The sequence below is a fragment of the Oculina patagonica genome, chromosome 1 (genome assembly GCF_052425735.1).
Source record: "Oculina patagonica isolate OP01 chromosome 1, crgOcupat, whole genome shotgun sequence".
Classification (NCBI taxonomy): Eukaryota; Metazoa; Cnidaria; class Anthozoa; order Scleractinia; family Oculinidae; genus Oculina; species Oculina patagonica.
In genome coordinates this window covers 34411381-34432961 of record NC_135758.1, presented here as the reverse complement: position 1 = coordinate 34432961, position 21581 = coordinate 34411381, and the positions used below count along the sequence as shown (strand labels likewise).

The 21581-nt window shown below is 38.0% G+C and overlaps 1 protein-coding gene across 5 annotated transcripts; it reads left to right on the top strand.

Annotated features, from left to right (window-relative positions):
• The first annotated feature begins 1160 nt into the window (after positions 1-1160).
• LOC144665994 (TNF receptor-associated factor 2-like) lies at positions 1161-21385 on the top strand. 5 transcript variants are annotated; one of them, XM_078527340.1, is made up of 9 exons: positions 1161-1468; positions 7227-7334; positions 13994-14298; positions 15146-15206; positions 15626-15730; positions 16885-17049; positions 18449-18526; positions 18889-18978; positions 19426-21385. In XM_078527340.1, exons 3-9 carry the CDS (start codon positions 14153-14155, stop codon positions 20479-20481), a joined length of 1701 nt encoding a protein of 566 aa, XP_078383466.1. In that variant the 5' UTR covers positions 1161-1468; positions 7227-7334; positions 13994-14152; the 3' UTR covers positions 20482-21385. The 5 variants fall into 5 exon arrangements, with proteins under 5 accessions (XP_078383466.1, XP_078383458.1, XP_078383481.1 ...); XM_078527332.1 differs by having other exon boundaries at positions 1161-1479; positions 7232-7334; XM_078527355.1 differs by lacking the exons at positions 1161-1468; positions 7227-7334 and adding an exon at positions 8021-8115.
• Positions 21386-21581: the final 196 nt, after the last annotated feature.

The following is a 21581-nucleotide window of genomic DNA, read 5'->3' as shown; positions in this document are numbered from 1 at the left end:
CTGGAGTGTGTATGTTCTTATCAGGTACTTCGGTGTTGGCGACCACGTGCGACAACGACTCAGAAGACGGACATCCATTATATTGGATGTTTCCACCATGAGTGGTAGCTTAAGCCACGATGACCTCTCTATATAATATATTAATTACGTTTTTTTTAGTTAGGCAGGTTAGGTTTCCACAATTAGTAGAGGGGACTTTTCCCCTCAGCTACTACAGTTTGACACGATAATAAAGTTATTATTATTATTATTATTATTATTTAGCACTATTGAACAGTTGCTATCACCCCATACTTGCCCCACCACACTTGTTTTAAATTTTGTTTTCTTAAGTAAGTTTAGAGATATAATAACAATATGGTAAAAAGGGTCCACTCGTGCCGCCTTAACAGTTTCAACTATGCAAACTGTATTTCTGGGAATCAGTGGACCTTAAAGGAGCAAAAAGTCGAAAAGCTGACCTCGTTTTAGAAGAATTTCTTTTCCAGCCATGACTCTTTTTCCTGACATGATTAAGGTACTTTATTCTTACAACTTTCCTGCTTGTAATTGTTATGACACAGAAGAGAGAAGTTAGAATTAGATCACTGTATTGTCAGGGACCCTTATCACACTGACTATATTTCGCAATTTCAGGTCTTTAAGGAATTAGCTTTTCTTGTTGGTCTAGAAGTAGACGGTTTCAGCTGCGATTTATTCTTCCTATAAAGCTTAAAGCATCATTAATCATTTAATATACGTAGGCTGTAAAGAAGTCCGACTTGATTTAAAACAAAATACAGTCGATTGGACTATGGACACTAAAAGAGTAGAGTTAAGTGTCTAAACGAGTGTCCGTAGAGGTAGTCGAGATTTTATGAAATATCCTGGTTTTTCTGAGACCACAAGAGTGAACGGTCTGTAATATAAAGGTGTCGGTAAGAATAGATTCGACTAAGAGTTGTATCTTGCACACAATAATTTTACTTACACAACTAACAGAAAATAGATTGACATGAATCAATAAACACATTCAAGCGTGATTCCGAGCAAATGTTAATGCAACGCAGCATATCGAGTTTTTTATATGGCACATGCTGTCTTTTTTTAAATCCATTAACATATTAACAATGACTGCAGAAAAATGGAAATGTTGTACAAAAGAAAGCGAAGAAAACTGAAATGGCCGGCAAGACAATAAACCGCGGACATCGGCTTTGAAGCGTTACTTTTGTTAATCAGTGACAGCGTAACTGAATATTGATTGACAATTAAGATTCCAAAACAAGTTTGGACATACGTGTGATCCTTCCACTGGACTGTCCATGTTCGCGTTATTACCATGCAGAATGCAGAACCATTGAGATGTAAATGACATTGTCAATCTCACACAATAGCGTTGACGTGACAGGCGGACACCCACTCGATGTGGACAGTCAGCTAAGGTTCCGTGTGCAACATTCTTCGACGTTAAAACAAAGAACGTAAGGTTTGTAGTGGGTTGACCTTCTGGTGTTCTAATATATTAAAATACAGCTCAGCTATGCCATCTTGGAATTCTCAAATCATTTGAGTCGCAAAACTGTCCGCTCGCCTGATTGCAAGCTTGCAAAACCAGCAAAACATGTTGCTGGGAGCATTTAGCTTTCATTTAGACTTAATAAGGGGACAATAATAGATCCTTTGTTGTTCTGTCACACTGAAGATGCTAATATATCTGATTGTTCATAAGAGAGATTTCGTTTATATAGTTTCGATGCACTAATTTGTAAGCGTTTCTCCACCTTACTTTCAATCTTATTTGGTTGATTTCAGAGTTCTATCAAACTGCTTGCGTTGGCACGTAGTTTCAAATCATATGAGCAGGAGCCTGTAGTCCTTAATCCTTTACTGCGTTCAACACTACTTGATGACCGGAATGTGCTTATTGAGGCACATTTTTTAAACTGTAAACAAAGACATTTCTGGGCTATATCTATTCATGTTTCTCTTGTCTTCAGAGAAGTCTTTATGATTTTAATGATTTATGGCCACCTCAAAGCTTCTTTATAAACTTAAGTATTAAAATACACTATGCGATACTCGGGAGAGAGAGATTCCATCACATTTTTCTGGCGTTTCGATGAAAGTTCAATAGGGCGCACCAAAGCAGTATTTTGTTCACGTGAAAGGAAAGAATGTTTATATTAGATTCACGTTAAGCTGCATATATGACCTCTTTCTTGTAACACAACGGTATATGTCGATTTGAATAATTAGATGGAAACCCAGGACCACCTAGGGCTCGTCAAAATATCCGGACATATTCAGGAAAGCTTAAAAAGCTACGCGATCTGCATAGAATTGTACAAATAACAAATACATCATTGATCAGTGACCAGATGTTTGTTACACCCTGTGTTCGGACTAAACGTTCAAGTGTCGTCAAGGTGGCGATTTTGGGTTGTTATCCAAATGCAAGGAAACCTCAAACGCAAAATGACTAATTTAACGGATCGTAACAAAGGATTTTTCTATTCCATTAAAAACTAAAGTTGGTATAAAGGAGCTAATTTAGTCTTGATAAAGAATAAGCTTGTGAAGCATGACCGGACATAGGTACGCAATGCGTCCTTGAAGCTCAGCCACAGACCGTCGCCTACGGTAGGTAGTGAATGCGTTTGCGTGCTCTAAAAAGTTTGGGTAAAGTTTCCTTTGCTTGCCAAAGGCTATTTCCAGCGTGAGCTGTTACAAATTGTGTATGCGGAAGCAAAATTTTACACCCCACGAATTCAAGTCTTGAATAAAATTCGCACGATGGAGTCAAAACATTTATTTCTAAAAGTTGAACACAGACCGCCGCAGAAATACACTATGTCGCCGTCGATTGATAAGGCCTGACTATATTTACTTTTGTTTAAAAATGCCTCAGTCCATGCTTAGAAAATTACCAGAAGGGGCTAAATTGTTCATCTCGGTTGTCGATTGCGAACGAAAGCGTTCAATTGTTTTGATATATCTTTTTATCCTTTTGTGCGGGAAATAATACCGTCTCGAACGATGAAACTCAGTTACTCAGGAAATCAGTTTCAAATCATGTACCAATACGAAAGGAGTACAATGTAGCAAAAGCTGACTTTACTTTTTAGTACTTTGTTCTCAAACAGAAAGATTATCTCCCACGCCCATAGCCCAATTCTCTTTTCATCGCCAGAGGGCTTTCAACACATGCTGGACTCAAACCATTATCGAGAGGCAATTTTACACCTCCTTTCTATATCATAAATTATGCTTAACATCTTCCTAATAAAAAATACTCGTTAAAGATGCATCAACAAAAATATATATTTCTGCATGACACTAAATAGCAAGCGTCTCATTTACATTTGCTAAATAGTTTGAGAAGGATATTATTCCCATGCAAGGGACTGCGCTCAAATAGAGGTTAATGTTGAGTGGTGATTGCAATTCTACAGCTCACTCTGTCCAGAGAAACATACATATCTAATCAACTTTACTTGCTAGTTATGAAGCTACTCGTCGATGTGCAAAAACGTGGTACTTCAGTAAAATCAGCAAGTCAACGAATAAAAACATACTCTTACTTTCTTTCATGTATTGTAGGTGAGTCCTCCGTGATAAGTGGTGGGTACTACGTCTTTCGTAGCGAACAACTGCGTTGGTTTCTCATTTCTTAACTTTCTCGAGAAGTTCTTGCTTTAAACCCATCACAATCGGTCAATACAAGTCCTTTCTATTTATCATAAAACATTCAAGTCACAAACTATTCTCTCATAAAGCATAACTCAGAAGCGCTTTGCAAGATGGCGGGCAAGTCTCTTCATCGCTTTTCCAAATATGGCAAACTACGTCATGATACCAACCGCAGTATCTTGTTTAACGTACGGATGACAGTTAACATTTCAGACCATATATGGGCATCTTGACATTTTCATTTGAATAATGAAATATACGCCTGCCAACTTGCGGCGTGCCACGGGCAGTCTTTTCGCGTAATACCCAGTGACAACTGAAGTAGATCACGTAAAATTAGATAAAACGATCATTTCTAAAGTGAGATTGAATTGCCGGAACAAATACACGGAGTAGTGTAACGGTTTGTTTTGAAAAATTCAGGTCACGATCAAGCAGGGGAATAAGATCTATTCCACCAAATACCCTTAAATGTGAACACCGCAGAAATGTACAGCTATTCTTGAGCAAGGATAATTTTCCGGTACTTTCTTCGATCGAAGGAAACTTTGCTCGCAAGGTTAACCCCAGGGGATACTTTTTGAAATACCTGGCAAGGGTGTGCTGCCCAGTTCTTCAAATCCTGACTCGTTTGTAAACCTGGCCGTTTGTGTATGGAAGTACAGTCGAAGCTCTCGTAAGCGGACACCCTCGGGGCGCAAAAAAAGTGTCCGCAACTGGAGCTGACCGCTTACGAGAATGGTTCTCGTATGCGGCCACTAGAGGTTTAGGGGACAGATGGCCGCTTACGGGAGCTTGCCCAGCTAACGTAATGCTAATATGCATGTAAGTGGTGTTTCGAAATGTAACCGGACGTGGATGACGACAAAACAAACACTAAAATATGGTACTGTAATTACTGTAAAACCATTGTGACGAACAGCGATGTGAATTTGACTGATAAAAACAAGATACATAGGTTTTTAATAGGAATTTTTTGGGATGTCCGCTTACGGGAGCTTAAAAACAAAAAAAAAGTCTAAGTCGTAATCTCTGAAAGTGTCCGCGGCCGCTTACGGGAATGTCCGCTTACGAGAATGTAAAAATACAGAGTTTGTATGGGAGTTAAAACGGGATTTCAAACAAGGCGGCCGTAAGTAGAGCTGTCCGCTTACGAGAGTGTCCGTTAAGAGAGCTTCGACTGTAGTAAATTGCGCCAAATAATAGATTTCGTTAGTTCATGTGCGCTCTTCTTCATTTGAAGATGAAAAGCCCGATAAAAAAACAAAACAAAAACATAGATAGCCATTTTTAGACCACAATGGCAAAATCTACGACCCACTATCAGACCAAGACCCATACCTGTACAGTTTTTACAACTAAGGGAATACCGCTCCCATCCCGCGGGGAGATAAACGCAATGGAGTTTAATTGCTTTAAGTTATGTTTCTGCTAAAAATATTCTTCTTAGCTTTTCTTGGCAAAAATTTTAAGGGCAGGAGAAATAAGGTCTACGGAAATAAGGTGTGCAGAGCACCAATGTTTATAAAAGAAGTAGGAACAGAAAGTTAATCGGATGATCGTATTGGCCTGAGTTTCGTAATACCACGCTACAACTCATCACCTGTTGATACCTGTTGCATCCAAGAGCCGACACCCGAGCCATCTTAAAAAATGTTGTGAAAGTTGAAGAATTTCGTTTTCTTTTTCATAATGACAAGTTTTTTCTGAAAAGAATGAAAACCTATGGCCCAAGTTTAGTCATCATGACGTATGTATAAAAGATCCAGTTCCTATAGCTAATGCTATATAATTGTTTTTTAACTATGTTATTATGTTGATCTCGAACAGAACACAATTTGGTTAGTTGTATTGTCTTATGTATTATAATGTGCGTATTGACTCCGATCCCAGCTGATAAATAATGACAATAATGACCAGTCACTTAATTATGTTGCTATGTTACCTTTTAACTTACGATTTAGCCCCATGTTGATTTTTTAGCTTTATGTCCACATGTGGTTTACTTTTCTACCTGCTAGTCAACAAATGTTTTACAGTTTGCCATATCTGTGCTGATCCCAAATATTTCCGATTCTGTGGTAATTCAGTAATAAAAGAAAAACCGAGCCTTCCTGTTCATATTAGGTCTTTTTACATCAAAATCGTTAGGCGTTCTTATATTTAATAGCGAAGCGCGCGAGGTCTAAAAATAGAATGCAAATGAATATAACCGCCACAAGGGTCAGAAAACATCAGCGTGTTCTGAGAGAAATAGAAGGAATACCAGTGTTTTAGGAATACCGGCTGCTTTAGAAAGTGCTTTAAGAAAATCGTCCGCCATTTCGGTTTGTTTGTCTGAGTCAGCTAGCAGTGTGTGCGACTCTCGAGACATTTGTATCGTTCAGACGTTATCTTTTGTATGTTTGAAATCGGAGGCGTTTTTTAAGTAACCAATTTTTGTAACTTTATGTCTTTAGCCATCAGATAAAAGTCATTTGTTTTTGTAGTTACGGTATTCAACCAAAATTTATTGGACTTTGGTGGTTGTAATTTTGCTCTTCTTTTCATACAGACCCCCCCCCCCACCCAGGCGAGGCTGGGTGAGATTACTGTCAGCAGAAGAAACCTGAGTAATTTTCAGCATGCGTGTAACAAGTTCCTTAGCCATTGCGACGTCATCTGTGGTCTGAAATCTTTTAGATCAAGCCGAAACCTAGGCTCAACATGAGTAACAAAAACCGGTTCGCAACAAAAAACATAATATTTTAAATTGATAAAACTGGCACATTAACATTCTAGCAGCTGGATACAGAAATACGCAATTTGTTTGATTAACAATGTGCTCTAAATCTGCAATGTTTTCAGTTCATTCTTGATTCCGTATAATCGCCGGCGATTGCTAGCGAAAACCTCCGCTATCTCAGTGAAGAAAAGCATAGCAGCTATTGTCAGCAACTCGCTGATCGAACGATGCGTTATTCCCGCATGGCAATTAGAAGAGGCAGGCGTTCAATGTGTCATTATTATTTCAGCGTTTCAGCCTTTGGGTTCGATACTTGTAGCAGGACGGGGGACTCCCATCTGAAAGGGATGGGGATGCTCGTCGGAAAATTTGAATGAAAACCTTTAAAGGGCTCTTTATCACGGATTTTAGCCAAATTTAGGCATCAGAAATGACCATCAAATTCGGTGAAATATAAAAATAACCCTTAAAAACAGTGAAGGAACATTTGAAAAACACTGCAAATACAAAAGAAGGTACGGATGGCCAAAAGTGACGAAGATCGAAACGGATTGCGATTTGGGTTTTTGAAATATTGTTTGGCTGAACAGTTTTCAATGTAAGTCTTGTTTGCTTGTAACTTTAATTTATAACGCCAAGGAGACACACCATGGAGCTATGATTTTGTCATTTCATTAGATCCATAAAAGTAATTTCTTTGCAAAATTTAATTTTCATAGCGAGGATTGTCATCCCCGTCCCTTTCATATGGGATTGCCCCCCGGTCTTGTACCCAGTTAGAAAGTGAAAAATAAATCTTTTTCGATAATCCGTAATTTTTTTGTTTCAGAACAGCCTTGAGTTTGGTTATGTAATGCATCATACTATAATTCCAAATACTTCAAAGATCTGACAAGATACAAGATTTCAACAGAAGCATTTGAGTTTTAAATACCACGTAAGTGTACAATTTATTATTTTTTCATTTAGTAACACATACTTGTTTAAAATCGCTACCTAAGATATCGTTTTGTGATCATGTGGCTTTATGTTTTTGCATGTTGCAATTCACCAAGATAGGACTGAGTTCATTTAGAATTAAATATATATTAGTTTATTAAATTATAATATAATTCGAAGAATAGATGGCCAAAGAACTAGTCGATCTTTAATATAACTTATGAAGTCTTTCCGATTGCTTTACTGAGAACGTTTGTCACATGTTTTGATCGAACTACTTAAGTTCCTCAGCGTTTGTTAGGACTCTTGAGCTTGCGCTCACGCTTGCTTTGCAAGTGAGCACCAGGATTTGTACAGCCGGCATGTGCTTGCGAAGGTGAGGTGAGAACAACTTCGCAGGCATATCCGTTGCTATCATGTGGCTCCAGTACAGTGCTAAAAATATGCTGCGAGGATATCTTCGGAGGTCTTGGATAGAATTGACAGCACTACCTACGAAAGCATTGCGAATAAAATGACAGCTATATGTAAGCAGAACCAAACGTTTGTTTAAACCACTGTACAGCCACTCCTGATCTGTATTTACCTGGGCAACAGTTTTACACTTTCTACTCAAGGGTTAAACCTTGATGTTTTTATTCGTTTCATTTGACGGCATAGCGCATGCGCTATCGATGTAAACAACAAATTCGCTATGCTTGGTTGACGTTTTACGGTAAAATGCATCAGTGTTAAGGTGAAAAAGGTGGTATGCATCGGGGAAATCCTACAATAGCAATGTAAGTTTCTTCTTGCTGCGTTCTGCTTCAACCAGTATGCAAATCGGCGCACACACCTTCGTATTGCCACTATACGCATAACAGCTTATGCTATTTAAATTTTTCCGAGAAACAGCGCATGTACTATGCTGTACTATAGCAAACCTGTTTCGCTTGTTTTAAGGTCTTGTCCAAGATATAATACTATTTCTTGGTGACCTCCAACGTCGAGCAACTCGACAGATGTGAACCGAGAAACGAAACTAAAAGGTAATAATAAAAAGTGCTTTCGTAAGCAAATTTGCTTCATCCAGCTATTTGTTTTACCAAATCGAAATATTTCGTGCTTAGGAATATGTTTTAAAATTTGGCATGGTAAATTTAAATATAAAGCGAAAATAATTAACCAATTTTTATTTTACTGAAATCGTGACTTGCAGAAGGGGAATGACAATATTAAACATTACGTCTGATATAAATATCGGACTAAATATTTCACTTTGCTAGGGCAACGGAACTGGGAATTCGACTGACCACTTCGAATTGTAAAAATAATATGTACAGTTTTAGGATTTCAGTTACATTTTAAATCTTAGAAATTATTTTGCTTCAAAAAAAGCCTAAATTATTTAAAGTCATCGAGGATGAGGTTTAGATATGGATAATTTTAAATGCCCGAGTCTGTTTTACATTATAGGTCTTTTAATTTGGGGAATACAAATCATCTCCTTAAAAGCAGACTTTCCCAGTTCAATCTGAGACTTGCGTGGAAATGAATTCCAAGTTTGAAATGTCGAATCATAGCTATGGTCGAATAAATGACTGTTTTTGTGTTTATTTTAAGTTATAAAATTTAATTTAAAAGCGACGTTTGTAGAAGTATTGTTTTTCATGTTGTTTTGACATTACCCATCTTTTGAATAAATTTTAAGGCTCCCTTGTATGCTGATTGGTCAGAAAAAATCCCAGTTTACATACATAATTAATTATGAATTTTTGCCGAGTAGGACGTGACTTTCAGTCAAATATTTTAATGGACTTAAAAATACCATACGAAAGAAATCGAAATATATCATGCTTCTACTTCTAGCTCGCTAACATTATTGAACAGTTTACCGATATTCTCAGCTATAAAGCGAAAATGATATAACTACGAGACCCGTTTTGCCTTTGAAGTGTTGTCATAAAATTCAGAAAAACAAAAGTTTATTTTGTAAAAGCTCTGATTAGGCAAGTTTATACTCGTTGACACTGGCACTATGCGTCTAAAACAAAAACATAAAAGAAAATTGAGAGATCTCCACTCTTTAGAATTAAACTTATTTTTGGCAGATTTATTTTAATGAGAAAGTATGTACATTGGGGTGTTTTTTCTATAAACAAGACAACCCACTTACCGGCCGGATTTGTCTGTATTCGTGGCGTCCCGAACTCATCTGGGCGGTGTAATGAATAATAACAGAATATGAGCGTTACAATATAACCGATAACAGCGGGTTAAGATGAAAATGTTAAGATTTGACGAAGAATCGTTGAATAACTCTCTCTCCACGTAATAAAATTGATTGAATTGCAAGGAGATATCTCGTCAGACGAACAGCTCTTGCTAGCTTGTACCAGCTTCCTCTTTCACAAACTCGAGGCAAACAAGGGCTTGAATGGCGTCAACCCGCCTTAAACCATATGACGACGCCATTCCTCGCGCAATGCCTAGTATATGCCATGCCTTGTCTTTAACTGACCAGGCAAACGATCACCTTTGCTTTCTTCCGCTTATATACTCATGCTCCGCCGCGTGGCTCACCAAGCACGAGGAATAGCTTATTAGCACTGAAATGAAGAAACCAAACAGCGCATGGCTATCACGTGATAATGGAAATAGCGGAAAATAACATCACGTTCCTTGTCACGTAAAACCAGCCAATGACTTGGCAGTTCGCTAAATTTCCTTGATAATAATTTAACTGTGTTAAGCGTTTGGTGTTAACTATTTTGCAAAATAAATGGGAAATTCAGAAGGAAGTCCGAAATGGTTTTAAAACTTTCTGGAAATTGTTTTCAGAAGTTGTGGAGTACCATCAAAAGTTCTCTCAATTTCCCGGAAACTCCGTGAAATTCTAGCTCAAATGTTTCTTTTGGTCCTAGTCCTCTTTGGGACAACAGTGAGGTCTTTTTGACTGACAACGTAAATGATAATCACCATTTACAGTCAGAACCGATATTAGCTTGTGTGGCAATTTTCTCTGTGTAAGCGGCAACTCCAGGGAACAAACTCACTGGCTAGAAACAGGGGGGGGGGGGAAGGGACGGGGGAGGGGGGCGGGGGCTGGCTAGAAACTTTGTTGTTTGTTTGTGGTCTTTTGACTGAAGCATAGGTCCTTGGCTGAGCTTAAGATCTTCGATTGCGCCTGTCATTTCTATTCCGAGAGAATCAGAAACATTTCAGCTCTCGGCAGCAAATATTTTTTATAAGCTCCCTGTATATTTTTATATTTTATTTTATTTTATTTTATTTTATTGTATTTTATTTTATCTTATTTTTTATTTCGTTAGATTTATAGTGTAAATTTATAGATTAGATATTGTAGATGAAAAATCTCTCTTTCTTGGATACTCTACAACAACTTCAGCCACCCCACAAAAAACTAGTCTAAAACACGCAAGAGATTGGTGCGTAGGTGGAACGCATTTCGCGCCCCATTGCACGGCCTTTGAAAACTAATTTCCGTCCTTTGCTGTTTTCTTTCATCAATCGTAGAAAACAACAATGATAAACTGTTGAAATCCTATTTGCTGTAATTTTAGCAGACGCCAATTTACATCTTTAATTTCACAATGAATTTCAAAAATTTTTGTTGATAAAACATCATCATAATCATTTAAAGAGTAGCCTCCTGCGTAATCGCTAATTTGTTGTCTCGACAACAACACAACAAAAAAACACAAATAGCAACATAATGACTGCGGTCACATCTAGACTACTAACTATAGTTAAGACGGCGTTAACTATAGTTAGCTATTTCGGTAATGTGACCGCTTCTCTGTTCGCCCTAACTATAGTTAGAAAATTTACACCTCGCTGATCCAAAACAATACCGACTAACTATAGTTATACCCAAGCAAGGTTCATGGGTTAGTCTTAAGTTTACAAACGAAAAACCAATCAAAATGCGACAATGCAATTCTTTTCGCACGTGCGAGATGAACATAAATATGCAAAACAAAGCGTGAAGGGAAGGAAAAAAAGAAAAACAACATTCCAAGAAATTACATATCACCAATGTTAGCAAAAATAAAGCTTGAATTCTTCGGCGTCTAGCATCCTTACTTCATTTTATTTTCTTCAACGCCGAGATGCCGCGCAAAAATAGATAAAAATAGAGGAACAACTAGACACAGATCAACAACAAGGGCTGCCATGAACTAATTTAAATTCAAAATTATTCAAAAGCTAATCAGAACTAACTATCGTTAACTGCATTGGGGTGACCGCTTAGACGACCGAAAGCACTAACAATAGTTAGGTATGACGTCATGTAACTTGAGACTAACTATAGTTAAACTATAGTTACGTCGTAGATGTGACCGCAGCCAATATAGCGGGGTGTTAATGAATAGAGGAATATCATAATATATTTACAAGCCAGTCTCCTTGTTGCCAACAACTGACTAACAATAATAGTAACAATAACACTACACAGTAACGCATTACGTTATTATTTAGGAATTTATCGTATAAAAAATATCTGTATAAAAATTTACAAGAAGTGTTGTGGTCAACTATGGGTATGTTTTAATTTTGTCCTAATCTTTCAAACTTTCTTTAGCTTTTTTCGCAGATATACTATAAGCTTTTCGCAGTTTCTGAACGCAATGCTTTATCAGGTCAATCATCTGAGGTGTTAAAGGACTTGTTAACATTTTCGTCGCAGGTTATTACGAATTATGCTTTTTGAAAGTGCTTAGTAATAAAAAAATATTACTTAAAGCGCAAACACGGGCTTTCAAGTAGTCATGGAATCAAGTAGTGTTTTAAACATTTAATGAAACTACTATGCACTACTGCACATTCTTTTCCATATTGACTAGTTGCGACCAGTTTGCTAATATTTAATTACCTTTATCTTTCTTCATGTTCGTATTAAATGCTGATATCAGCAAAACACAATAACTCAAAATTCCTAACATTCACCCTTAAATATATAGTATTATTGTTTTTTTTTTGCCGATGACCTTGTGGTCTCCTCTTGTCAAATATACCGATAGCAAACCTCGAGAAGCAGTTGGCTCTTTTGAAGCCACCTTTGCCACTTGATTAGTTCAGGAAAGAGTAACTATGAATAGGACTTCGCATCAACCTTTTTCTAATCAACCTTTTTTCCATAAATCACCGGTGAAAAGTTTTTAGATTATTGAATCAATTCAAGTAGATAATGTCGAACAAATGTATAACTTAACCTCTGCGTATACCATGTTTGTAATTTTTGTGAGTGGACCGTATTTATGAAAAATATTGTTTTCATTATCATGGCTTGTTGGGGATAGTTACTCGCTATCTTTAAAACTTGTTAACTGTGTAAGCAAATTATGTTTAAAGCCACCAAACCAAGACGGTTTTTATGTCAAAATTATGCTAAAAGAATAGCAAAGCCATTTTCTAAATATTTTAAATATTTAATGCAGATTATGTCATAATGGTAACCACTGAATCGAAAATCTCATTTTCCTGATGGGTCCTTTCAAGATAACGGAATGCTATTATATATGTATATATATTTATTTGTTTGTTTGTTTACTTGCTTGTTTGCATTTATGTTAAAAAAATTGAAAAATGTTATTACTTTAGAGATTGCGTGACACGGCTATAGAAATTTCCAGAATGTTCTATATTCAGCCAGAGGGATAATTTAGCAATTGTCTCGTGTTTTCTAAATGGAAATATTTATTTTAAGGTACTCGTGTAAGCTGCTTGAAGTAGAATAAATGTCATGTCACTAGGAATAGAACGTCTTTAGAACATTCTAGTATACTGTACAACCGCTATATCAACAGTTCAGTTAAAAAAGAAGTTTACTAGTTTTCACAAGCAGAGATCGAGTTCAAGTATACGGATAGGCCGTGTTTATTACAAGTATCAGAATTTTTCTGTGTTGGCCGTTAACCTAGGAGAGTTCGGTGCCGCGAGTCTACGAGAAGAATCATGTAAGCTGTGAATTCTACGATCATCTCAGATTAAATCTACTTGCACCTGTTATTGCCGACATCCCTGCTATTTGTTTAGTCTGTGGACGACCGATTCACTTACAATCGAACCACTTGCAACAATTTACGAAACCGAAAATGGCGCGCTACGGTTTGAGAGAATTTAAAAGTCCATGTCAGCCCAAGCAAAAAGCAAAGTTTTACATAAGCACTTTCGAATTCTTCCAAACTTACCCGATTGTTAGCATGACGCTTTGTAACAAATTAGAGTTCTAAGAAGGGGCCATTTTCCAAAAAATGCAATAGCCTCCCGTAAAAACGACCACACAGCCAATCAGAGCTCACGTTATATGATCTAAAATTTTATACATTTTTTGTTCTCCATTGCCAAAACTGCGATAAAATACATGACGAGAATAATGTATGCTTTGGAGCTCATAAGGCGGATCGAACATTACACAATACTAAGTTGACTAAATTGTCTTATTAGAACCTCACGTGCAGTGTTTTGTCATTCTTTAGAAGGGTAGGTTTTCCTTCTACCGCGGCTATTTGTACTGAATTGTCGTACATGTATAGTGCTTTAATTTTTTTGCATAAGTAGGATGTTTGTAGGTTGTGACGTCATACTAACGTATGCTGTAAATCTCTAATTTTTAGCACATAATAAAAAGAAATATGTTTTCTCACATCCTAGTTACCTTGGTCAAGAGTGATTCCAGACGACACAAAGTCAGAGGAAGCAGACTTGTGCAGTTGCAGAATCAATTGGACAAAGTTTTATGACCTTTTGACAAGGGTGCTAGTTCCACCCATCCGCAGGAGCAGACAAGAAGGAAGAAAAAGCGACTTCAAAATGCCAGGATACCGAATAGCAAGTTCGGACAAGAAGACCATAGAAAAAAAGTACTTTTGCAACTACTGTGAGTTGTTGCTAAGAGAAGCCATGCAGACAAGCTGTGGACATTTCTACTGCCAGTCTTGCTTGGGAAATCTCATTCAGTAAGTCTGAAATAAAGTCAATGTGAATCTGACACGCGATCAATGTCAATGTTCAATTACCATATAAAGCTAATTGAAAGCGCTGCTACACCCCTCTTGGATGGATTACTCATGTATAATTTTGCCAGGTTGCCCAATAACTGCTGGCCGACCGACTGGACAGGTGAGAGATATTATGAGAGAAAAGTGTCTTACTCAAAAGGAGAACACAAGATCTCTGGCAGCACTTGACCTAAATTGACGCCATAAACAGGGGAACAAAAACAATAAAAAACTTGATCGACTAAGCGACTTTAAAACAAATGATGCGGAGCAACAAAAGTTGGAATTAAAATTAGAACGTTCCTTTTGCGGTAAAAACCTGTATCTTCAACAGGCTTCTCTTCTATTTTATTAACAATCAGAAACAAAACGTAAGCAATCATGTGCTCCGTGTTTTTACTAATTGGTTTATTTCGTTGATGTTCGAATATTTTTTGGTTGGTCAGATTTGATCATTATTTAAGTGGCTAAAAGACGTTTAGCAGCGCTTTGTCACGTGACTTGTCTATCAAAGTTGGTATTATTTTTTTTACTTCAACCTTAACCACACCTTAACCGTAATGTGTTGCATTAAAACACCAGTGTTCTTAAAATATGGTACGCAATACTGGTACGCAGCTCTTTTATGATTGGCACGTGATTAACACGTGGCTTTGATTAACGTACCAGGGTCACGCGCTGGTTTATTAAATAATTACATTCCCGCTACTTCTTCCTTGTCTTGAAACCATTCTTTCTCCAAACTAAAGGTATCATGTATGACAGCTAACTCTAGCAATGACATCATGTCTACTCCTATCTCTAGGGATCCAGTGTCTGTCATAATGGTCTGCTTAATGGACCAGAAGAATCTTCGTCCAAACGAGGTATGATTATTTGTGCCTATATTTGAAATGCGCCTTAACTGCCTTTTCTGTTGGTTAAAACTTTTCATCAGCTCAGATTAGCACCTCCTTGCACAGGGACGTTTAGTTGTTGGCCTTGTCTCCTGTATCTTCACATATCAACTCCAAGAGGGTAGTAAAGAACACACGGCACCGTTCGATAAGAGTAGGGCTCGGAGCTCCCTGTGTTGCGGGTGATCTGATATTATTTTCTGGGTGGTGATTTTAGATCCAAAATGGATTGATATTTGTAGCAAGAGGTACCTTTACAAACTGATGTCCGATCTCACAAGCTTTTTGTTATTTTGTCAAACTGCCCTCCGAGCCGTGCTTGTAAAAAGGTTCTTCCTAAGAGACTAAACTACTCAAGAACATATTATGATAATAAAAAATATTTTCAGGTATTTGCGGACAAATTTATGCGGCGTGAAATACTTGCCATTGTCGTTCACTGCACATTTATGGAGGATGGGTGTATTTGGAAAGGAGAAGTGAGACATTTAGAGGTATGACGTATCTAGAGTATCCTTTGATAAATCATTTGAAGCTGTCATGGTGTTGACATAACACGTCTCCTTGGCAACACTACAAACCTCTGGATAGACTTGTGGATCAATAAATAAACAGTTCGGTTGTATTGTTTGAAACATCATTCGTGAGAACTAAAAACTAATTTTTACAAGGTTTGTCTTAATGTACATTTAATAACCATAAATGCGATAGAATTCTACAAATCTACAAATTTTGCAAAATTCCATGTGTATGTGTTTACTGTGGTTTGTACCTAATGGTGTAAAATCGTTTCCCCTGATGCTTGTATCCAGTTTATTTTACACATATTTGTCTTTAAATGAGTCACATTTGCGGTGAGTTGCTATTGCATTTATGGGTGAAGCACTCGTTTACTTTCTGCTGAAACTAAAGAATAAAGAAATAAAACGTTTCCTTGCGAATGTTTTTGAATTGACTGACAATACCATCTTTGAGCTCACAGTCAGAAGGTGAGTATGTTACAAAACACGTAAAAGCCATACTTACAATACGAAAGTTTTAAAATCATTTTCAAACTGTTAAGTATTTGGGTATCTGAAAAAAGAACTTAATAAAATAGACTAAACTTAGCTGTGACACAGTCCCTTTAACCGAAGTCTAATACAAAATTTCACGTCGACTGTAACTGGTAAATTTCAACTGGAATAACTATTCTAGCGGCCAAAATCCACCAAAATATAGATAATACACCATACATACATGTTTTCTTCATAGTTATCGGTGAGTTGTCTTTCCATGCCTCTTAAGGGGCTGGCCGGGATTTATAACACTTGTGCTTTGATGGATAGATACTACCGTACACACCCACAAAATAATAATCAGGCGAACACCAAATCATTCTTGATCATGTTATAATCGTTTTCTTTACATAAAAGGTTACCATAGTAACAATATAACCTGTCAAATACACCCTTAATCTATAACGTGTACCAGCATCAACTGATATAGAGTGTGACGATTTAAAAGCGTATATGATGTTAACCATCACCAGCCATCTTAAATGAATCAACACGTTGATTCAGGAACAACAACAACAACTTAAGCCATTCCCCCTTGATTATTTAGTGATAATATTGAAATTTAACTGATTTACCTAATAATTTTGCAGAATCACACTAACAGTTGCGAGTTTCTCAAAATACCTTGTGTACATCCTGAGTGTGGCATTCTGGTGAAAAAAGCTGATCTTACTCGACACTTGGAAAACGAATGCATGTACCGACTAGAGAAGTGTGGACTATGCCAAAGACAAATAGTTTTGTCCAGAATGACGGTACGCCACATATGCATTACGACGTTGTTCGTTTTGTAACACAATATATTAGTTACTTAGCTACGTGGCTACAGCTAAGCATTTAGCTAAATGCTTTTTTGATGAGGGGTTCATTTTGGTTTTTTTCTTGAAAGTTGATCGACAGCTTCTTATAGCCGGTTGGTTCAATTATGTTGGTTTTTCTCAAACGCATCAACTTAGTTAATTTGGTTGAAGTGTCCCAACAAACAATTTTCGCATCCGTTTTTGGTTACAACGTACAGTTGACTTAATCAACCTTACACGAAAGCACCATCCAACCTAGTTGGTCCTTCCTCCACGGGGGGAGGTACTCCTTATAGTAGACTATACGGTTAGGCTCCGCCTGAAAGGGATACCTTTCTCAAGCTGGAGGTATATATTTTATATTGAGAGGAAGGGAGAAGAAAGAAGAAGGAAGAGAAATTTTTTTTTTTTATAAAAAGAGAAGAGAGGAGAGGGGGAAAAGAAAAAAAAAAAAAAAAAAAAAAGGAAAATAAAAAAAAAAAAAAAAAAAAAAAATGTTATAAAAATTTAAAACAACCAAAAAAAAAAAACCACAAAAAATTAAAAAAAAAAAAAGCAGGGCCCGAGGGGAAGGTTGGGTTGAATACCGTCGAATATAAAACGGCTTTCCTGTATTCTGATTGGTTGTATTTTTTATGGCATGGTATAAAAAAGGGTAGGGATTTCACGTGTTGGAGTATAGAAAAGGGTAGGGAAATAAAAGTTGTCGGGAAGGTATTGAAAAGGGGACTGTTGGTATGTAAAAGAGTTATTATTTTCTATCGAAGGTATATGAAAGGGCTACCTATCCTGTCAAGAATAGTATATTTTTATAGGGTAAGGTAAGGGTTTGGGCGTCGAGGGGAGAGCCCCCTGTATAAAATAATTTTGAGTTGACTCTCCTGGGTCCTTCCTAACAGAACACGACTAAACTCTCATCAACCCGTTGAACACGACTGATTGGAAAAGTGTTTTGTTGGGGCACTTTTAACCAGTCAACCTAAACCGTTGACTTAGGTTGAAATGGTTAGTTCTAAAAGAACATCAAAAAATAACAAGTAGGTAGTTGTCTGTGGTTTACAGGGCATTATGAGCCAATGTCACTTGTTACCTACCCCATACGTAGATTACAACCAGGCCTCCAATGCCGCCTAGAGAGCCTAGCTGGGCTTGTTTGTGCCTCAACTGAATTAATTAATCATCTTAATTCATTGCTATGATGTACTCTAAATCAATCTTTGTGCCGCTATTCCGTGGTCGAGCTAGGGTTGTTTTCTTGGATTTAATCTTGGGCCATGAATGTCAGTTTTCTGTAATTCCTTTTTGCTTTAACTGCATGTTGACCATCTTGATTATTTTTTTTTTTTTCCTGCAGCAACATCAGGAGACAGAATGCCCGGCATATCCAGTCGTGTGTGATAAATGCAACAAAGATGGCATTCCTCGGGGAAAGGTAAGAAAACAGGTCTTCTTAAATTGCCTTTCACCACGTTAGTACCCTGAAAAAGAAAATCTTTCAGGAAATCTCCCGAGATGGTTGTAGCAAGCACAGCAACCATTTTTCTTGACAAGTAATGAGTGAGGCCCACTGTCACGGCCAGCTTACGTTTCTGTATCTGTTAAGCGAACGCATGGTAAGATTGGCGTGCGAATGCAGTCATCTGCCTATCAACGCTGTGGTTAGCGGTACTGAGTAACAGTTGTACCAGCAAAAACAATTAACACTAGTAACAGAAAGGTGTGCCATACAAAATTGTTTTTGAATGTAATGTATTTTTAATGTATTTTAGTAAAACCAAGCTTATCTGTTTATAGTTGGCAGATCACCAAAACCCTATTTTGGGAGACTGTGAAGGCGTACAGGGGCCATGTCCGTTCTCACAGATTGGCTGTTCCAAAAAAGAGGTGAGTGCTGCACTCTTCTTGGATGCTCAGGTATCGGTTAAAATTTCAGTCATTTCCAGGTCTACATCAGCCAGAATTTTATATAGTTGTTAATTTTATAAAGGTGTTAGCTCTCAGCTTATTATAAACTCAATTGAGCCTCTACATTCGTTGGAAGACCGTGTTGCTCTAGATAATTTTGGCTGCCTTCAGCAATTTCAAAATGCCTCGGGAATTCTTTGCAAATCTTGGAAGTCTTTATTTGGCATTAGTCGGAAGACCTTGGAAATTAACAAACAACACAACGTAACTGATAGCCATGGGGTCTTCAGCCATTGCACCCATCAGTCGAACAAAGCCAATAGTGGCCTGTCTATGAATAAAGTTCACAGAATATTCTGCCATCTCAACTAGCACTTATTTAAAATTTATTATCAGTTCAAAATACAAAATACCATGATCCGACAGGTCCTCAGCCAAAGGGAAAAGAAAGAGCATTTGGAACAAGCCAGTGCCCACCACACAGTTCTACTTCTACACTTTGCCCTAGGATTGGGCAAAGAATTTGAAGCGATGTTGACACGTGATCCGAGGATCATGTCCAGAAGTCCTCAACTCTTGACGAACTACGACGGTTTGATTCAAGATCTCCTTAACCAAATGCATAGTAGAGTAGAGGAAACCAGAAGCCTGCAAGGAAAACTGCATGAAAACAGTGGACGTATAACCGAGTTAGAGAGGAAGTTGGCTTCAGTAGATGTCTCTGGGACAGGGCCACATGGCCAACGTGTTTCTGATGAAGGTGGTTTGCCGGGTACCGAGAATGCAAGAAGACTTACCAACCTTGAAAACAGGACCGCTGATCACGAAGTCCTGCTGGTGGAAAATAATCGCACAATAGAAGAAGCGAGGCGTGACATGGGCAACGTAAAAAGACAACTTGATACCAACCAGGAGAGCGTCAGAAGGCAGGAAAGAAGGATCGAGTCCATTGAACACACACTGGCCCTTAGAAATGTAACGCTGGCTGATTTAGAGGAGTATGTGAGACAACAGGAATTCTCAAGCTACGACGGTCAGCTGCTGTGGAAGATTTCTGATTATGCTCGCAGAAGAAACGACGCGGTTACTGGGCAACAGGTGTCTTTCTACAGCCCGTGTTTCTTCACCAGTCGCTATGGATACAAGATGTGTGCACGCCTCTATCTAAACGGAGACGGCATGGGCCGAGGCACACACATCTCAGTGTTTTTTGTGATTATGCGCGGTCAGTATGATGCATTACTCCGCTGGCCATTCAGACAGAAGGTCACCTTTATGTTGTTGGATCAGGACAACGTGGAACACGTGATCGATGCCTTCAGGCCTGATCCGAGCAGCTCCTCCTTCCAGAGACCAAGAAGAGAAACCAACATCGCCAGTGGTTGCCCGATGTTTTGCTCGTTAACTGAACTGAACAATCACGCTTATATGCGAGATGACACGATGTTCTTAAAAATAATAGTTGATACCTCTGATTTGTAGCAATTGGTGGCTTCAAAGAGAGATGGGTACATTTTCTTCTCTCTTTATTCTTTATTCTTTGAAGCCACTTCGCTGAAAACAAATCATACACGATACAGGTTTTACGGTCCATTTGGTAGGATCATCTTCAAAAGCAAAAGTTCCGGACTCCAAACGCGGAGGGTCAAATATTGGCAAATGATGGCGCAGTTCAGGGCTCATCGTTACTTGTGGAGACGCAGTAGCCAAGTGACCAGTGCAAAGGCCCTAAGGCTGAGCACTGTTATCTGGCAATGTGTTGTGTTCTTGGGCAAAATGCTTAACTCCCTGTTGCCACTCTCCTCCCAAGAGTATAAATGGGTTTCAGTTAACCTGACAGAAACGCTTGATTAGGTGTCAATAATAAGCTAAATATTACCAACTGGCAAAGGCATTACTTCTGAGCGACTGTCTCTGGAATCACCTATGTCCAGAAATGCAGAAAAAACAAAAAAAAAAGTAGTCGGATTGTAGGTTATAGCGATCGATCCACCAGTCCGGGAACAAGCGCCGTTTTTGTGCAAATCTTCGTTGAAGCACTCAAAAATAGCAACAGGTCTCACGAGTACCCCAGCCAGTTATGCAGTCATGACTCCAATAAACGAGGCTTCGTCTTGTTGCTTAGCAACGTCAGAAACAAAAACCGTTTGCTCATAGGGATTTTGTCTTTAAGTGGTTCTTCTCCAACTGGCATATATCTTGTGTCCCTTTTGTAAACGGTCGATGCCATTTTAGCGAATTTTAGACATTTTTCTCACATTAAATGTTATGGCATTTTTTCCTCTAATAAAATCCATGTCACCACCCTCTCTCACATTGCACCACCACCCTGTTACTAAATCCCCCAAAAAACTTATTTTCATAAGTTGCGGTTTTTAACTGTCACATCTAATAGCTGACCCATCTGTATCCCTAATCCAAAAGACTCTAACTTAGGTCGAATAATAGCCTTTTCTAATAATCTGATTCATATAATAATTAACGCACATTTTCGTTCTGGTTCAGGCCTAAACTTGGGCAAATAATTATGGTATCATCCATTTCTAAAAGCTTGTTTAGATACCAACTGCCGCATCGACCAT

Bases quoted from the DNA above. Each gene is read 5' to 3' on its own strand.
- LOC144665994 (XM_078527340.1), top strand. From the start codon at position 14,153: ATGCCAGGATACCGAATAGCAAGTTCGGACAAGAAGACCATAGAAAAA. The intron at 15,731-16,884 runs GTATGACGTATC...ATAATTTTGCAG, and splicing joins GAGAAGTGAGACATTTAGAG to AATCACACTAACAGTTGCGA. The intron at 18,527-18,888 runs GTAAGAAAACAG...ATCTGTTTATAG, and splicing joins ATGGCATTCCTCGGGGAAAG to TTGGCAGATCACCAAAACCC.